The sequence below is a fragment of the Corvus moneduloides genome, chromosome 8 (assembly GCF_009650955.1).
Source record: "Corvus moneduloides isolate bCorMon1 chromosome 8, bCorMon1.pri, whole genome shotgun sequence".
Taxonomy (NCBI): domain Eukaryota; kingdom Metazoa; phylum Chordata; class Aves; order Passeriformes; family Corvidae; genus Corvus; species Corvus moneduloides.
In genome coordinates this window covers 16,954,287-16,973,024 of record NC_045483.1, presented here as the reverse complement: position 1 = coordinate 16,973,024, position 18,738 = coordinate 16,954,287, and the positions used below count along the sequence as shown (strand labels likewise).

Here is an 18,738-nt window from a genome sequence, read left to right as displayed (position 1 = left end):
CGCTGCCGTGCCCGGGCCCGCCCCGCCCGCCGCGGCGTGAGCATGGCCGGCTTCGCCGACCTGAACCTGCCGCAGGGGCTGGACAAGAAGTCCCTGCAGAGCCTGCTGGAGGCCGCGGCGCACCGTGAGTCCTGCGAGCGGGGAGGGCAGCGGGGCCGGCCCGAGGCTCGGTGGGGCTGAGCTGGGGAGGGCGGGCCGGCCCTGGCCAGGAGAGCGGCTGGACGCGAGCGACGGCTCCCCTGGCTCAGGAGGCACAGCCGGAGCCTGTGGGCTGGCTCGGGCACAAGCCGGACTCCCCGGGATGAGCCTTCCCTTCCCTCCGCACGGGCCGACCCTCGCCACCAGCCCCGCCGGTGGGCGCGTTTCCCCCGGCGCCTCTCCGCTCTCCCCGCTCAGCCCGCAGCTTTCTGCAAGCCAAGTGCCCCGGGCTGGGTCTGCCCGGGACTGGGTCGCAGGGGAAGCTCCTGTGTGCCCTGCAGCTCTGTCTCTGCCCGCTTATCCCAGCGTAACAGTTGGCTTTTTCCCAACATGGACAAGTTTTTCCGCCTGCAGTTCCTCACGGCCCGGGTCGTTTCCTGCAGAACTGTTGTACAGCCACGTGCTGCCTGTCCAGTGTTTGGGGCGGGTGGTTTAAATGCCCCTGGCAAGCGTATCATCTTCCTCAGAACCCTTTAAACGCACCTTCGCCTCCGTTTACTTGGCATCGTTTTGAATGCTGGCCTCGCCTTCTCCGATAGCAGTATGCCTCCCAGCTCTGCGTTGTCCGCAGTTCTAACAACTATCCTGAATGTACTTAGCAGTTTTCCGTAAATAAAGTCATAAACAGGACCAAACTAGGCCAGACCTTTGGGAACCCCAAGCCCAAGTATTCGTGTTCATAAAGCTTTGCCACTGAGTAAGAGTTGTCAGGCCTGGGCTGTGTTAAAAGCCAAACAGATTTTTTTTTTTTTTTTTTTCTCTTTTAAAGCAGTTTTTGGGTGAATCAGTCTTCTTAAAAAATATTGTGAAATCTAAATATGCAGGTGATTATTAATTTAAAGACATTTAAGTAATGAGTATTTTACAGTTTTCCCGTTGGATTTGTTTTCTTTTTGTTTGCTGGACAAAATATTCTTACTGTGTGTTTTTCAGTGGGATATTCTGCAGTTGCACTTAATCATGTCATCGATTTTAAGGAAAAGAAACAGGTAATTTTTCTTGGGGTTATTTGTTCTTGCTGTGTTTCTTTAGTAAACCTACTGCCTTATTGCATGTTCCCAGATAGCTTTAGCTGCAGAATGCACATCTAGAGACAAGTACATTTTATAATTCAGTAGAACTGCCCTGGGATTAATTTTTAATATGGTTCATGTACTGTCCCACAAAAATAGTCTTGTTAGCCTGGTCAGTTTCTTCTTAAGATTGGAACACAATTTTTGTTTACTTGTAAACCTCACCCATGACATTTTTAATAACTTTGTTCTGTTCTCTTTCAAGGAAATCATCAAGCCAGTATCTCCTTCAGAGTTGTTTCCATCTTTACCTATTGTACAAGTATGTCTAGTTACGTTATATATATGTCTAGATAGATAGATAGATAGATAGTTATTCTGAGTTACCTTTTTTTACCTTTGTGTGTTTGTATATGTGATTTTATGTATTAGGAGGTAATCAAAAAAGAGAAATGTGTCCATTATTTCATGGTTAAAACACCAAGCATTGAAAGAATAGTACACTTGCATCAGGGTAGGCTCTATTCGTTATTTTAGAAATTATTAAAGAAAATGCTTTGTGTGAATTTTTAATCTGCTTGTAGTTGAATAATTACAGTACAATTCTTGAAATTTAAGTTTTGGAAATAACTTTGTGGTTTTGATGGAGCAAAATTTGGATATAAAGAAATACAAATACTGTGTTATGGGTCACTGATATTGGTTAATTCAAGAATTGCTTTTCCTTGCAGTTCTGGCCTGCCTGGGGAATCACAGCAGTAGTGAAACATACCCAATTTTTCTGCACGATTGTTTTTCTTTATTTCTTCTTTTTCCTTTCTATTCATCCTTCCCCAGAGAAACACAGTAAGTCCTTCTTTGTAAGGACAGGTATAATATCAAAGAGATGCTATAAATTAGGGAAGGGTCACTACAGACTTTAGAAAATTAGTATAGCAAGACTGTAAGCATGACACCATTTGCTTTTTATAGCAGACTGGGTGGAAATTACCACAAATTTTTGCTTTGGGTTTTTAAAAAAATTTTTTTATTATTCCTTTTTCTGTAGGGGACATGTAAAAGAATTAAAGTCTTGACCCGGCTAACACTTGTTGTTTCTGATCCTTCCCACTGCAATCTCTTGGTAAGGATACTTAACAATCAATTTTCTAACTTTCATTTCCTTTTCTCAGTTGAATGAATGAAACTTTGGAAATTCTACGGGTAGAACTACCTGGATTTTATAGGGCACTCAGCAGTGATTGCTCAGATTGCATCTTTAACAAATAATGTGATCATGAGGAGATGCAGACTTACAAGACTGGATATGGCTTCTGTTGATCATTTGTCAGTATGGAACAACAGTTCTGGTCCTCTGTTTCTGGACTTCTGCGCATAAACTAGGAGACCATGAGCAAGCCTTGTCTCTGGTTATGTTTTAGTGCTACAAGTTCGAAGCAAATGGTGTAAGTGTCCTGGTAGATGGGTGGGACAAGCCTCAAACTGAGAATGAGTGACTTCACTGTAGAAACCTGCTGTGTAATTGGATGATTATTGGCTTTGTTTTAGTACTTGACAGGGAGAAAGGATTTTTCTTCTCATTGTTTTGGTTATAATCATTGTGCATAGCTTTGACATCTGCCAGAATTCGAGGTAGTAATTGTTTGCTCCTTTTGTAGAGATCAACATCTGCAAATATAAGGTTATATGACATCATAGCAGTATTTCCAAAAACTGAGAAACTGTTCCATGTAAGTACAATCATCTCATCGGTAATGCTCATTCAGTAACTTTTTGTGCCTTGTGCCAAGTACATGCTTTGTTTTGATTTTATTTCCCATTTTATAAAGACCTCATGGACCTAATTAAGCATTATAGGCTGTCTGGTCAGTTAATAGGCTGAGGGGGGGGTTGGGAGGATTTGCAGGAGGCTGCAAGACCCTGAGGTGACAGGTTAAAGTCTGAAACATCTACCTCATCTACCTGATGAATGGACTTGTATGCCTCTGCACTGTGGTTGCCTTTGTGTTCCTTGTACTCTAGTGAGGGGAAAAAACATCTTTTTTTTCCCCCAATATATGTGTACTATCATCATATAGAAAATGTCTGTCTTGAGCTTTAACTTCTCAAGCTCTTGGCAACTTCCCTAAAATGTGCTTGCGATCTTCTTTGTTCCTGGTCTCTGAAATGCTAGGGAGGATTTTAAAGTGGAGCTAATGTGGTTCTGTGAGTTACCTGATAGGTGTTCACCTCCATTTCCTTCATATTCTTATTTAAATTTTCTCAAGTACTTGATAACAGCTGGTGTCGATGTTCTGATCAGGTGGAGCACCTTGAAGCAAGTTACGTTTTTGTCAGAATTTTTCTTACAAAACCCGAAATTGTGATGTCTGACCTGTTGTAAGCTCATAAATAATAACCTTAAGTCTGAATTGGGTGAGTAGGTGGAAGTGTCCCATCTCTGTTAGCCTTGGCAGGCAGCAAGCAGGTGTGCAGTTTAAAGCAGTGTGAAGGAGGCACAGGCACGGCAAAAAAAAAGTGAGTTTCTTTGAAGAATTTACCTTCAAAGGGAACTTCTCAGTTAAAATGAGTCTGGTGGTTGTTTTTTTAAAATAAGTTAAAGCCACTTTCTAGTACTGCAGAGTACCTGTTTTGCCACATTAAAATTGTTTTCTTCTGTTTTGTTTTTCTACGTTATTTCCTCTCCTCTTTCAAGACTTGTCCAAGTAAAGTACAAAGCAAGAGGCTGTAGAAGAACATGAACTTTAAAGAACTTTTCAGCAGGATTCAAGCATTAATTATAAGAGTTACAGCTAAATGAAACTAATTTCTGAATTTTATTTCCCTTGCAAGATTTTAGGACTCTTAGGGATGTGACAGAGGCAGATGGTTTAAAATATTTTCATGGGCCACTCTCCACTTTTCTTTTGATCTCTGGCAATAGTATAAAATCTCACTTCTCAAGTGAGCTCAATTAGTTTATCAAGTGTTTAAACAAGCACCTGAAACTAGGTAATCAGCAGGGGTGTGCTGTGTTGTTTTTTGGGAAAAGGGTGTTCTCTCACTTAAGGTTTATTATTGTTTATTTTCAGCCATGTCACGACTCCTGCTGCAGTTGGATGTCCAGCTGTGGTGGTGTTTAAACTGGCATAAACAGCCACTCATTTCTGCAGGTCCCTGTCTGCCCTGCTGCTGAGGCTGCTTGCTTGCTTAGCTGCATGGCAGTTTGCTTTGAGGAGCCTGCTTTTGGCTGAGCAGTAACCAGAGTTTTTGCCAAGTTATTTTTCAGGCAGATCCGCTTTCCCAGCGTGATTCAGCACTCAGCCACGCGGAGAGTTGTGCCAGCGCAAAGCGGGTGGCGGTGCTCTGGGCAGGCCAGAGCAGACAGTGCCTGGTTAAGCTGACACTCTGGCAGGTGATGGACAGGGTGTGGGGAAAGAAGCAGGATTGTCAGTGAGATTATCTCCTTTGCTTCCATGCTGGCAGCACTTCGAACTGGGGGTGGAACCCAAGCGTGTTTCTTGCAAACTGCATGAGATGAAAGACTTCATCCTTACATTTTCACATTCAGGGCAGGTTTGTATGGTTGGCTTTTGTTTAGAGATTTTAGAATGTGTGACTCTATGGAGAGCTGGGTCAGTTTCATAGAGGTATCACACAGGGAGTCCGGTGCAAGTGACATTGTGCAGGGGGTTTCAGCACATACAGTTTGGCTCTTACAACTCATGGATGTTGCATTATTAAGGATAAAGCCTTCAAGAGTGGGTCTTGCATGACAAATAAACTTCCTATTGGCTTTTGGTGACAATATTACCTCAAGAGCATCACTTTCTCACCAACACTTTGGCATTTGTATTGTTCTCCATAGAACAAGATTTTTCATGTTGTTCTGAAAAAATTACATGACCATTGGAGATGTCCTCTAATTTTAGCATGGCTGAAAACTAGTCTGTGCCTTCTTGTCACAAGCCAGGGAAGCTCTTCTGTGACTGAGTGTGGCAGTGACATGTACTGAAAGATGTGCTTAAATTCTCCAAATAATTTATATCCTCAAGGGCATGAGGAAGCCATGTTTGCCAACTGTAGAACATGTTCATTGTTTAAGTCTCCCAAAAAGATTATTTTGGCCTGCAACAGGAATGCCCACTCCATGCAGGTAATAGGGTCTGTACCTGCTGCTTTTCAAAAATTTTGCTTTCTAAGATTTCTGATTGTTTTAATGGTACTAATTAGCTCTGTCTGCTGTTTGTAAGCAATTAGTACATCACCAGTATCTAAAAAACTTACATATATGTCTGAAGGTGTAGGGCAAAGTCAAATTTCAATGTTTATTCCTAAAATGTTTGCCAAAGCTTGCTTCAGAGCATCCAAACAGTAGCAAATGTATTTAATGGCTGGCTGGGCTTTCCCAGTAGATGGGGCTCTTGCCCACAGTGTTGCCAAGCGGGTGCTGGGCTGTGCAACTGCTGCGTGATATTTTCTGGATGAAGTTGTTGCACTTCAGATCTTTTCAGCAGGCAGGGTAACCTTAACTTGCCTGCGTGTCTGACTTGTCTGGGAGCCAAAGCTAGGCTGAGCATTACAGTTCTTGGAGAAATCTGCTCTCCAGTTTTTCATACAGTGCAGGAAATCCTCATGGGGAAGTATGAGTCTGTTTTTCTTTGGTGGTATTTTCTGAAATGGTCATGTCACTGGAATCTTGTATATATCCTGGTTTTTGAGTCACTCCCTCTCCCACTGTGCTTAATTGGCAAAATGGAGAAGAGTTTTCCAGTGTTTCTGGAGCTGATTAGGAAGGCTCGATTTCTCATCACATAGGGCAACTTGCATGTGTCTGATGTCCGTTCTTGCTTTCCTTAATTTCCAGCATTATCTTTTCCTGAATTTTTTATGACCTCACTGATGTATTTTCTAGGGCATGACTCAGAGCTATTTTTTCTGTGCATGTTCCGATAAATCACTTCTGTGTAGTAATTTGTACCTCCTGTAAGCAAAGGAGGAAAACTGGCTGTTGTAGGGTGAACTTCCACATGCAAGTCTAATTCTGTGCCATGGATTCCAACTGTGTCCTGCCTAATGGAGGATAAAGGTAGGGCATGAAGAAAAAGTTTAGTCTAAATGTCCTGGCAGAGACATTTTAACTTCAAAAACCTCTTGGTTTGCCTGCCATGTGTACTGTGGCTCTCTTGTCTAGGAGAGAATGCTATCAACAGCTAAGAAACATTCCTAAAGTTGGGCCTCTGCTCTCATCTCCTCCAAATTCCATGTGAACAAACTGGTAGAAGACCAGTTTGCTAAGGAGTAGCGTGCCTTGTGTTAGAGCAGCCCCTACCCCTGGGGCTCCTCACAGCCCCCACTGCTTTAGTTCTGCTGGGAGGCGGGATGGATGAATGGTTGGCACCTGGCCCAGGTGTATTTGGAGCAGTTGTTGGCAGGTTTCTGAGTGCAGAGTGTTCCCCTACACACAGAAAATGCCTTTTCAACTTCTTCAGCCTATCTTATCTTCTTTGTAACAACACTGCTTACAGACATTAGTCTGGCCCTGTGTAATCATCCTTGCAGGGGAGGCATACATAATTCCTACCTTGTGTGCATGAGATCAATGTAAATCAAGGACTTCCTTTTAGGTAACCTTAATTTTCCCTGTATGTCACTGTGAGGAGCCTCTGCCCCTTGTTCATTCCCTCCATCTCTTACACACCTGTAAATTGTGGTGTAACTTCAAAGCAAATTCTGAAACTGTAGCCTTCAGTGCTGTCTCCAGACTCTGCCAGAGGCATGGCTGTCAGGAGAAGCTGCACATTCTCCACCCAGCCAGGAAACTGAGACTCTGGGGGTTGGTCTCCAGTATTGGGTGTGTGGCACCACCAGTCACTGTCTAACATCCTGCTTTTCTTTCAGTCTTTTCTTCTTTGCTTTTGGTCTAAGTAATTGATCTTGAAAACAAACAGGTGCTGTACTGGAAGCAGAGCATGATGGGACAAGGGGCAGTTCCTGGGCTCTTCCCTTTGTAAACTGGGGTATTACCTGTTAGTTCCCAGCATTGCTTCTGCATGTCCTCTGTCAGATTATAAAAAAAAAAAAGTAAATGCTGCCTTGGGGTTGGCCATTATTTTATTGGAAAATTAGTTCTATAAGAAAGGGAAGACTTGGGTTTTAAATCTCAAATGCTCAAGCTCTGCATCTATAGTCCTGCTGTTCTATTGGCATATCTGCAAGGCATAGTACCTCTTAATTTTAAAACTGAGCTCACCCTGGAGAGACATTTGTTGCATTAAGAAATGAAGGAGACTATTAGTGCACCTTAAATTGGTTATGCATTTTTTGGCATATATAATAATCTGTTCCTGTTTCTTTGCTGTAGATTGCTTGCACAACACTAGATGTGGATCTGGTCTGCATAAATGTAACAGAAAAGCTGCCATTCTACTTCCGAAGGCCCCCTGTGAATATGGTAAATTTACATCTAAATTGTTTTCTTGCTGTTAGACTGACATTAAATACAGAATTTGAGTCAAATTCCCTACAGCCTTCCTCCCACCATTCCTATCCAAGTGGTTCTTTTATTTTCTTGCATAATATATAATGTTGTTTCAAATGTCCTTCACTTCAGGGTCTCCACAGCAGCATTTAATACACAGTGATGTATGTTCTTTCTTTTTCTCCTCCTGTCCCCCACTTAAGAAGGCAGAAGTGGTGTTCCCAAGGAATGAAAAGAGAGCCTTAAGGCCACTACACTGCTAAGCAGGGAGATATGGTGTGATTGCTGACTAAGCTGCTTCCCAAACCAGAAATGGTACAGCTGTGTCAGAATAGATAAACAGCCATTTGATTTAAAAGACAGGAAATGTGAATGGCAGTGTTAATTTAGGAGAAGGATGTTGTGCTGGTTACTTGAAAGACAACTGTATTAAATCCATACTTGGACAAAATAATGTCTTGGTAAATGAACCAAATGTGGCATTGCTAAATATGTGCTGTGGGACCCAAGATGGCTATCAGTGTGGATCAAATGTAGTTCTGCCTGCTGTTGGTAGTTTGCCAGAAAACTTAATCTGAACATACTCTTAGGGGAACTTGTTTTCTCCTCTGAATATATGTAAAGGTTTGTTCCAGATGGATATTCTTGGCTGATGTAGTCCTTAGTACTTAAAAATTTAAATTTGGAATTGGCTAGTAATCCTACTTCCTTTTCTCAGAAAGTTTGACCTAGAATAAGAATTTAATATTAACTAGAATTAATTCTGAGACAGAATAAAAATAATACATTGGACTTTATTATAAACTGTGGATTTCAACATTCCACTTGGAATAACAATGTTGTATGAAAGCACCCTAGCTGGCTAAAACTCCAGCAGCTGACCCAGGTAAGGAGCTATGTGGATCTTAAAGCCCTGTGTTGGGAGACATTTTCCTTGCAAGCTGCTATTCATCTTCCACACTCCCAGCTTCAAGGCAGTCTGTCTGTTGGACTGATTTGTGCACCCTGGCGCAGTCAGTTTTGGTTGTTATGATGCCAGACAGAGTAGCAGGCAGCTGAAGTGGTAGGGATGAGGTTAAAAATCACCTTGACTGGAAATTGGTGTTTTGCCATCACCTGTTTGGCTTTGATAAGTTAAGGCTGATCTTGTTTGCAGATATCAGGCCAGTTCTGTGTAAAACATTCAATGCATATATGGCTTCTGTTGTGCTTGCGTGCAGAGGTCATGCATGGGTGGGAGCTGGATTAATTGCAGCTGTATTCAGTTACTGGACTCTCTTACAGTATTACCATTGCAGCATATTTTAATAATATTTGTGTAAACATAGAGTGTCATTTCAGGCAAACGTAGGATTGCCATGGAACAAGGAATTCCTGGCTTTACATTGTGTCTTTATCGCTAGCACACTGTGTGCAAGTTGCTTAACCTTTCTATGTTTGCGAAAACAAGAATACTAGGCTTTTGGTGAGGCACTTTGACAGATAGCAAAGGATGTCAAAGCAGCTGAAAATATTATCAGTATTACTATTTGAAACTTCTCCTGTGACTCACTGTTATTTAACATAGTCACAAACACCGGAGTGTGCTGAGAGACAGAAGAAGGGTCCTCATTGCTGCTTTGTGCAAGGAGAAATTCTTCATCTGCAAGACATGGGTACTGAGGGAGGTGGTGATCTTTCTTACAGCAGGGTGTGGGCCTAGTGGAGTAGAGTCCTCAAAGTTTCAAGGCAGCAGATAACCAGCAGTGGTTATCTGTCTCCTCGGCTCTGTGATACTATGTATATATTAGTGATAGCCAATTACAGCAAATAAGTGGCTGGTATTTGTTTGTTAAACCTCATTTATCTGTCATCCGAAGATTTATGCACATGTATCTGGTGTACAGTGAAGCCTTCCCCTGCTCTTCTTTCATGCTATGCTTGTGCTCTTACTGGAACAGTTCTGCTTTTTTTTTTTTTCGTATATGACACAGTTAAACTGAGAATAAGCTACATCAATAATAGACAGCAGTTGTTAGATTGTTAGGCTTCTCTCCTTTTGATTTTTGATCGCTCTCTTTCATGTGAAGGCAATAGATCGAGGCATTTACTTTGAACTTCTTTACACGCCTGCCATCAAAGACTCCACAATGAGAAGATACACAATTTCAAATGCCATCAGCCTGATGCAGATCTGCAAAGGAAAGGTAAGCTCTCAAAGTGAAAACAAGGTAATTAGTTCAAATACTTCTGGAGTTGTACAGACTGAGCCATTTTAAATGAGTGTGATGCTGGGGCATCTGAAGCTGTGACTTAATCTTGGCCTACTAACACAAGGACACAATCATTCTAGCTCCAGATACTTCCAGTCTTGTACCAGTGCATGCTTTCTTCTTAAGATATCAAGCCGTTAGATTCCTTTTCCAGAACAATCCATGTGTTCTTATGGTATGCAATTCCCAAAACAAAGGTGGGAGAGGATGGAGGGGGGATAAAGTACCAAACATCTAAGGGTTTGCACTAGAACTGAAATCCATGTATTTCTTTAAAATCCTCCCTTTCATAGGCCAAAAGCTCTTTTTTGACTCTATACTTTGAATATGGGGGCTAGAAAACAGTAAGAAAAGAATGTAGAAGCCTTGTTTTGCTAAATGGTTAGTAAATTCCCTGTGTCCAAAATAGACCTAACAGCTAGCTGGCTGTCAGCCAAGGCTTGGCTGCAGTCAGATGAACTGCATTCTTCCATGCTACTGAAACCCAAGGAAGAAGTAACTTTGAGATGCCTGTAACCCATTGCTTTCATAACTTACCTCCTCCCAGGCTACCAGGTTAAGCTGTCTCTTATGCTGTGTCCTCTCAGGGCATGCTTTTTAATAGGGGGTCATATCCTAATACATATCAAAGTTAACAGAAATTGTAGCTCCCCCTTCTGCATTGTAAATGGCCTCTGCCACATGTGGCTTGTCCAGAGAAACTGGATCTGAATGGTAGCTGGATTTGGAAAATCTGAAGTGGGATACAGAGCTTGGAAGGCAAATTAAAAGTAGATCCATCATTAGCTCAGTTCTCCTCAAGCATGGCAGCTTTTGTAGGACAGCAGGGTGGGTCAAACAGATAAATTTCCTTGGTGCTACAGAAGAAATATTTGCACAGCCTTTCCTGAGAAGCCCAGCTCTGGCAGTTAATGACATGAAGTACTGACTTGGACATGACTTCTCTACGCACTAGACCCCTTTCCTCTGAGATACCCTTTTTGATGCTGCTCCCCTTTCATCTGGGCAGTTCAAGATGTGCTTCTCACATGGTTTTTGATGAACTGGAGAGCACCAATTGAGTTGATGTCACAGGGCAAGTGAGACGCTCAGGCGCTCAGTCTGTGCACGGTGCCCTTTCATTCTGCGTCTGTCAGTCTATAGTGTTTCATCTGTGCCTGGAAGGTAAATCAGCTGGAGCTGCATATGACAAGTTGTTGTTAGGCACTGGAAGAGGATTGCTAGCTTGTCTTTGTTCTTTGCCTCCAGACTGAGTAGGTTGTGGACCAGCAGAGATGGTTATTAGCCCTTACTGAGAGTTTGCCTCCATCAGTGAGGTAAAGGCCCTTGTTTAAATGAGACATGGGATGGCTGGTCCGTAGGCTGCTTCCATTGGCACCTGGCATGCAACTCTTACCTTCTGTAACGTGTAGTTGCTGAACCTGTAGTAGCTTTTGGATCCTTTTATTCCTCTATTATAGCAGGGCAGAGAAACTTCCAGAAATTTACTGGTGTTCTCAGGGCTGGCATTGAGCAGCGTCTTTAAAACATTAAAATGTGCAGGGAATGAAGGAGAGGCTCACCTGCCTTGCCAGACAGAAGGTGTGTATAGCCACAGTCCCTCACCTCCCGTGTTTTGGTAACTGAGTTGGAGGCTGCCCGGAGCAGTGTGCTGAACAGCTGCTGTCTGCTTTACCTGGGGAGACAGTGTTTTGCCTTTGAGTTTTTCCCTTTAGCTCTTCTCTTGGATTTGCCTTTGCCTGCCTCTCCTTCGCTTGCCAGGAGTGCTTTTCTTGTCTGCTCTTGTCTCCTTCCTCCATCTTACCCGTCCCCTAATGGAAACCAGTTGCCTTTGAACCAGGCAGAGCATATCTCCAATGCGCAGATGTGATCCACAATTCCGTGCTGGTTTGAGATGTCTCATGCAGCTGCTCTGCGAGCTTCTCTGAGCCTGGGCAACAGGCATTAGTTTCTACAGTTTGGAGCAGGAGACTTGAATTTTCCCAGCAAACTCTTGCAGTCAGCGCCACTGAGGCTCAAAAGCACCTTTGGGATCCATAGTGTAGTCATTTTAAAGGTGAACTATTCAGAAAAAAAAAATGTCTTAGGCTCCATCTGGATGTGTGCTGTTAAGTCACTTTGATGTATATATTGCTTCTGCTTCTGGCTTTCCTTATGGTAAGGCAGAGTAATCTGTCCTCATCAGAGTCATCCTCTCTTCCTCAGCACACAAGGAAACCTTGGGCATAGTGTGAACATGCACTCATTTTCATGTAGGTCTTCCAGCTGCTGAGTTCCAGCTGCATACAGGGCATTTTCTTCCAGTGCCTGCCCAGCTCTTTGTGCTGGGGAGGTGGCAGGAGAAGCCAAGCAGAGTGGGGAAGGGATCTAAAGCCCCACCTTGAAACCAGAGATGGCATGATATGTTGGTGGTACTGACGTCAGAGAGGGAAAGTCTGTCTCTGCCTCAGCACAATTCTCATTCTCACCCACTCAAGCAAGAATTCCGAAAGCCTTTTATTCAGTATCATAAAAGGTGCAAGGAGATTTTGCTGCTGCAGAGTTACCAGCTATGCAAAACAGGCTTCCCCTAGGTGAGCATCCTTGGAAGCTTAACATCAGAAGAGTTCTGGCAGCTGAGCTGTGGGATCTGCCAGCCCCTGTGTAGTCACATACGTGTTCTGCAGAAACCTTTTGTGAGAGAAGGGAGAAGGATTTCTTTGCCTGGTGATTTTCACAGGGGTGCCAGTGTTGAGGGAAATGAGTGTGTGGCGCAAAGAGGCAGCCACTGCCTAGGTGTAGATACATTTCCGGAAGCAGTGTGAGTATGGTCAAGGCCAACGTGAGTGCTTAGCATTGAGTTATACTGCAACAGTATAGGCTGAAAATTTGGGAGCACCAAACTGTCTCAAGGCACCATCTGTAAGCTCCTTCTGGGGGATTCTGGACTCCTAAATCCATTTCTGTTACAGCTCAGGGTGAGTTGTTTGTATTGGGCCTCTTTCAGCTGTTGTAAATAAAGGGGACACTTCTTAACACAGTGCCTGCAGCTTTGCATTTTTTCTTTACCCTTAAGGGCGCTTTGAAGTCCTCTATGAGAGATACAGGCTAATAGGTGCTTGCTTAATACCATCACTCTTGACACTTACACTGCTTAGTCTGTCCCTCTAAAAGGTGCTGTACTTATTCATCTCCTGTCTGGCTGTGAGAGGTTTGTAATTACAAGGGAGGGCTTGTGCCTGTGCCCCTCTTTGTGTAGGGGACAGGGCAATAACTGAGTTTAGTTGTGTCCCCAAATTAAGATGCCCACCCTGAATAGAGCTCACTTCATCTGAGGGCATCAGATACTCTGATGTTCAAGTGGGCCCTGAGCCTGAACTTAGCTAGTGCTCATGAAGCCTTTGCTTCTTGCTAATTTTTTTTTTTCATTTATTGATGCTGTCTGACAGATGAATGTTTGTTTTCTTTTGTTTTCCAGAACATAGTTATATCTAGTGCAGCTGAAAGGGTAAGTCCCAGATTTTTTTTTTAAAGTCAGAACAATTTGAAGATTTATCTGTGGCTGAAAATACAGCTTTAATTACATATTAAACATATAAAATTTGTAAGTTTAAATATGATTGCCATTACCAAAGAATTGTATTGTGGGTTTGGGGATTTTTTTGGTTGGTTGGTTTGTTTTGTTGGTTTTTGGGGGATTTTTTTGCTGCTGCAAAAAAATGCATTTTCCATGACAGTTTTCTCCCAGACAGAGTGACTCTGTTTGCCAAAATAGTGACATTTGCTTGATTTCCTAGTACCTTCAGTAGCTTGCTATTATATAGCATTTAATCTTGCCTGTCTGATAGCCTTGCCCTGCCTGCTCACACTGTCAGCCTGCAAGCGAGGGCACTCACATATCCAAACTTCTTTGTTTTGTTTTAGCCTCTAGAACTCCGAGGTCCTTACGATGTTGCTAATCTGTATCCTTTTCTGAAGTCAAAGGCAGCAGTTAGTAGTAACATTTGAAACTTTGAAGTGGTGTTGAAATTCTTTTCATCCTTTACAGTCCTTGAACTTTATACAGTGGTACTTGTTGGTGACCAATTCACTGAATCAGAGCTCTGTGTGTGGAAGGGGCAGCAGATCTTGGTCATGAGGTGGCATGAGCAGTCACTGTAAATAATGATGTTTGTGTTCAGCTACAGGAATGTTTTGTTGTGATATGCATTAATGTTGGGTGGGTATAAGTAGAGAAATGAATAAAACCTATAAAAATCTATGGACACTGTGAACCAAACAAGAAATTATTACTTAGTATCTCCTAAGTGCCACATTTTTGGTAGCAGAAGCTATAAAATTGTATTTATGTAAAATTAGAAGTTTCCATCTGAGCAGTAACTACTTCTGTTCTGAATTTTCCAGTCCTTAGGTACCCATGTAATGTTAAATAAGAGGTTGTGTTCTAGAAACAAAGGAGAGTGTCTTTTCTTCCCTCCTCTTAGGAGTTCAGATGCATTTTTATTACTCTCCCACCCCAGAAGCACATATCTGGCCTGTCCCTCAAAGTGAAGGAGCATGCTCTGAGTCATGAGAACTGTGTGGGAGGCTGTGTGGCCTGGAAGGATTTTATGCACAACATTTTCTTCCCTCTTAAAATGAGCAGTCAGGCTCAACCCAAATTAACATAGCTAATGTGATGTCATCCCTGCTAAGGTGGCTGGAAACTTCAGCTTAATGCTTTTGTATCAGACAGTGCCATGTCCCCAAAACTGAAATTTTCTGTGGGGTAATTTTTTTGCTTGATTATGCACATCTAAAATGTTCCTGCGTCGACAGTCTCTTATTTTCAAAAGTACAGCTTCTTGTCTGGAAAGACACAACGCTGCCAGGAGCTTTCCAGGAGGGCTGCTGGGGAACTGCAGCCAGGAGAATTGGGTGCCTCATTTCACCGCCTCTGGGTAACCTTATGCAAAATGTCACTTTGAGTTACAGCTTCGCTAATTCCCAGTTATTTGCAGAGTAAGCAAACCTATCGTGCAGAGAGACTTCCCTGTTCTGTTTGTTGCTTCCATGTGTTTTGATCCTGAGCAGCAGTGACAGAGGTTTGCTGTTTGGCCTGTCAGAAAGCGAAGCAAAGGCAGCTGTGTCCACCAACTGCAGAGCCACCATGCTGCATGGAGGTAAGCACTTGTAAGCTCCTCTAAGGAGCGTGTGCGTTTGATGAACTAAGCTCTTGTTGATGCATATTCTCCAAAAGGTCTGAGACCTTACAGAGCAAGTCATTGGGGTTTTAGCTTCTTTGTCCAATGCATGAAGAGGAGCTTGTGTGGCAAGGGTGTTTTTATTTTCCCTCATTGCCATGTTGGCAAATCAGTGGCTGAACTGATGGTGCTGTCTGTGCTGGAGGACTCGCTCAACCACATTAATGATTCATAAATGGTTTAGCCAAAATAGGGGCCTGCCTGCTGTGCTTTGTAGTGAAACTATCCCATTTCAGAAAGGTTTGAATGCTGATCTTGGTGACACTGACAGAAACTAAGTGATTGATTTCAAGAAATGGGTATGCGTGTGTTTTGCATTTGCCTTTTTGCCGTATGTATGCAGAAGCAACATTAGTCATATCCCTTTTTGATGCTTTAGTATGTGGATTATTTCTGACTCACTTTTCAGTGTGGATAATTTCAAACTCATGGCAAAATCAACAGGCTTTTCTCCAGCCTGCTACTCATCTACATAGAGATACAGAGTGTGTTGAAGGAATTGTCAAATTTATGTGGGCTTTCTCAAGCCTGTCATCTATCTTATCTGTGAAATTAAATAGCAGGTGTCATTTCCCTTGTCCCAGAGAGGATACTAGCCCAGAATAAGTCAGTATATTTTGGCAAGCTTCTTGCAGAGCCTCTTTGCTAATAGAGTATTTGTAGGGAATCTCTTCTAACTCAAATTTTGCACAGAAGCTTCCCGCTGGTAATTACAAAAGTGGATTGGGCTCCAAGTGGGTTATTTGACAAATGTGAGGATTTGGGTAACATCACACACCAGTATTTTATAATAATGTTGAGGGTTCAGTAAATAAAATCCTTGAATACCATCAGATCACTTCCTTGGTGTGTAGGGGATCCTCTGCCAATACAGCTGTGCCCACATAGTCTAAGAATCCTGGGGTATGTGAATGCATTTTTTAGTATTTTTTTAAGAACAGTAAGTTTGGCTCAGAAATGCTTTTGACAGTGCTTCAAGAATGTGTCCCTCTGTGATTATTGAACTGACTAAGCCTGGTTTCCTATGGTTTTGTGTCTCTGCAGCTCCCCAGGCCCTGCAGACCTCGGTTTTCCTTGGTTTGCTATAACTCTACACCCACCATTGTATTTCCCCCCTGCAGTTTCTCCACTCTGTAATGCAGTGGATCCCGAGCTCCTGCCCATGCAGGTTTCTTCTCTGCTGTGTGTGCTGACTGACTGGCTCCAGCTGTGCTTGGGGCATGGACACCTGAATTGAGTATGCCTTAAATGTGTTTTATTTGGGTATTTGAGGTACTGGTACTGCAGCTTCTGCTTGCATATTCCAGAAACTCGAAAGAGTGCCTGTGGTGTGGTGTACACGGTGAAGAAGCCTCGCAAGGTTGAGGAGGAAGAAGCCGCAGTGCCAGCCTGCAAAAAAGCTAAGACTCAAGCTTGAGGACTGAACCAGTTGTCAGCAGGAGCCTCCATCTCTTCTTTACCCAGTGTTGAGTCTTCCTCCAACCTCCAGCCAGCCTAATTTTTCCCTTACTACCTTGCTTAGTCTGCAGAAGAATTACTCTTCCAGCATTCAAGTGAGGAAAGCTGTGTGAATGAGACTGCTGAATGGTATTCACCACATCTGAGAGGTCATGCCTGGCTTCTGGCCAAGGTCAGGAGACTGACTCTTCCCCCTGCCTTAGGTCTCCTGAAGTTAATGCAAACTCAGCAGAACGTTTCTATCATGGAAATTTTCACTTGTACACGTGCATTCCTTTTTTATTAAAAACATGTCTAAGTACACATGCTTTCATAGTCTAGCTCTTCTGGTTTCTCAAGTTTTAAGCACATCTCTGTACAGCTGCTAGCCAGTAGATGAAGTTTAACTTCAAGTGGCCTGTGAAGAAGAGTAATAGTACAGTATTACTTAGTCCCTTTTGGTTGTGTGGCTCACACGCATGAACGCACAGACGCAGGGATGGCTTCGGTAATATTAAGCTGACGGCAAGGAGTTGAGAAGGGTCCTTGCATAGAGTTCCACAGAAAGCTGTTTATTGCTATGACTTGTGAAGGTTTACAGAGGCAAATGACCCCGAGCCTGTGACATCTCGAGCTTAAGTACAGGGGTGTGGCTAACAAACACCGGGGAAGCTGAACTGGGGTACATTACCATAACCGAACAAGGCATCCTGGGAGAGGCTCCTTTCCCTCACCATAATCACTAAGTCTTTGGCACCAGGGACTGTCTTACAAAGAAGTCTCTCTTGTATGCCAGGTCAATCAGCCACCACAGTACAGTAAAAAAAAAAAATATATTGCCTCCTATTCAGTTTTGTGATCAATGGCTATAATGAAGATCCCAGGATTTGTCAGTTGCTAGGAAGTATCTTGGATTTGGGTTAGAATAGGAGTGGCTGACCTGACCTGCCAGATGAATATCCTAAAGGCCATTGTGTGTCCTGCAGCATTTAAAACCAGGCAGTACCATTCGATGGTTGCCAGAGGTGGGAAGGGAGAGCCCAAGGTTACACTGAATGCGTGCTCAGCAGGAGATGTTGCAGTGTAGGAGCTGTCTCACCTAGGCCCGAGCAACCTTCACCTCACGTCATCTCTACTGCACCATTTCCTTCTGTACATCCTGCTCTGAAATTGTTGTCTATGCACGTGTTCATTTTGCTGCCTCTTGCTTTTCCATTTTCCTACCTTTTAATGCCTCAGTAAGCCTAATCTGGCTGCCAAAAAACCAATCAAACAGATACAATCAGCAGAGCATTTTCAGAGGTCTTCCAAATGTTGACTGAAGTTTTTCTTTTCATTAAATGAATATAAAAATCATGTAAGCTACTGTACTAAGATACTGTTGAGCCTGTTTTACTGTGAATATTTCAGTTCTCTATTGATGCCTGACAGAAAGTTGAAAAGTGTAAGTTGTAACATGTAAAATATAGCAGAAATCCTGCAGTGGGTTATTTCTGAGCTCTTGGTAATTGGACTGAGCGGAACAGATGAAGTTCTCATAGACTTAACAATTCTATATAATGCTTGTGTAAGTTACAACAGCTTTTGCTTCATTCAACAAATATAAAATATGTTTCCTGTATGTTATTACTTGTTGACTTTGTGACTTGAGTCCATTTTACTATAGGTATTGGGGAGTTTTTTATATATGTGTGTGGATATATATATATATATATATATATATGCATAAAGTAGTTTGTCATGTATGGACTTACCTCTAAAATTATGCTCTAACCACAGAAGAAGCAAAATGTCTTTGGTGCAGTTTTCTGAACAATATGTTAATCTTGCCTTGGCCAGAGAATAACCTACCTTAAGCGTGACAAAAGGTAACTAACATATGGAAGGAGGCTTTGAATGCTTGAGATTCTTCTTGCTACTTGCTTGACTTACAAAAATTAAACTCTGCCTCTTTGCCCTTTATTAGATACAGTGCTTCAGGAGCTGATTGAAAAGTTTCTTCTCTCCCAGTTTCCTGAAGCACATTGCTGTGGCCACTTGGGTGCCTGAATGATTGAACTGCTGCTTGGTTAGGTGATGAACAGACCAAGTTAGCCAGCAGTGATGTCATTTCTATTTCCTGCAAGGCTTGCTCCCAGTGTCTGGGTAATTGTGCA

General features: G+C 42.8%; 1 protein-coding gene across 3 annotated transcripts; it reads left to right on the top strand.

The window, feature by feature from the left end:
• On the top strand, nt 1-18,366 carry RPP30 (ribonuclease P/MRP subunit p30). 3 transcript variants are annotated; one of them, XM_032115941.1, is made up of 12 exons: nt 3-124; nt 1,132-1,187; nt 1,477-1,533; nt 2,260-2,334; nt 2,870-2,941; nt 4,677-4,766; nt 7,555-7,644; nt 9,741-9,857; nt 13,381-13,410; nt 13,827-13,864; nt 14,985-15,064; nt 16,453-18,366. In XM_032115941.1, exons 1-12 carry the CDS (start codon nt 43-45, stop codon nt 16,560-16,562), a joined length of 897 nt encoding a protein of 298 aa, XP_031971832.1. In that variant the 5' UTR covers nt 3-42; the 3' UTR covers nt 16,563-18,366. The 3 variants fall into 3 exon arrangements, with proteins under 3 accessions (XP_031971833.1, XP_031971832.1, XP_031971834.1); XM_032115942.1 differs by lacking the exons at nt 14,985-15,064; nt 16,453-18,366 and adding an exon at nt 14,738-14,978 and having other exon boundaries at nt 1-124; nt 13,827-13,892; XM_032115943.1 differs by lacking the exon at nt 4,677-4,766.
• Nucleotides 18,367-18,738: the final 372 nt, after the last annotated feature.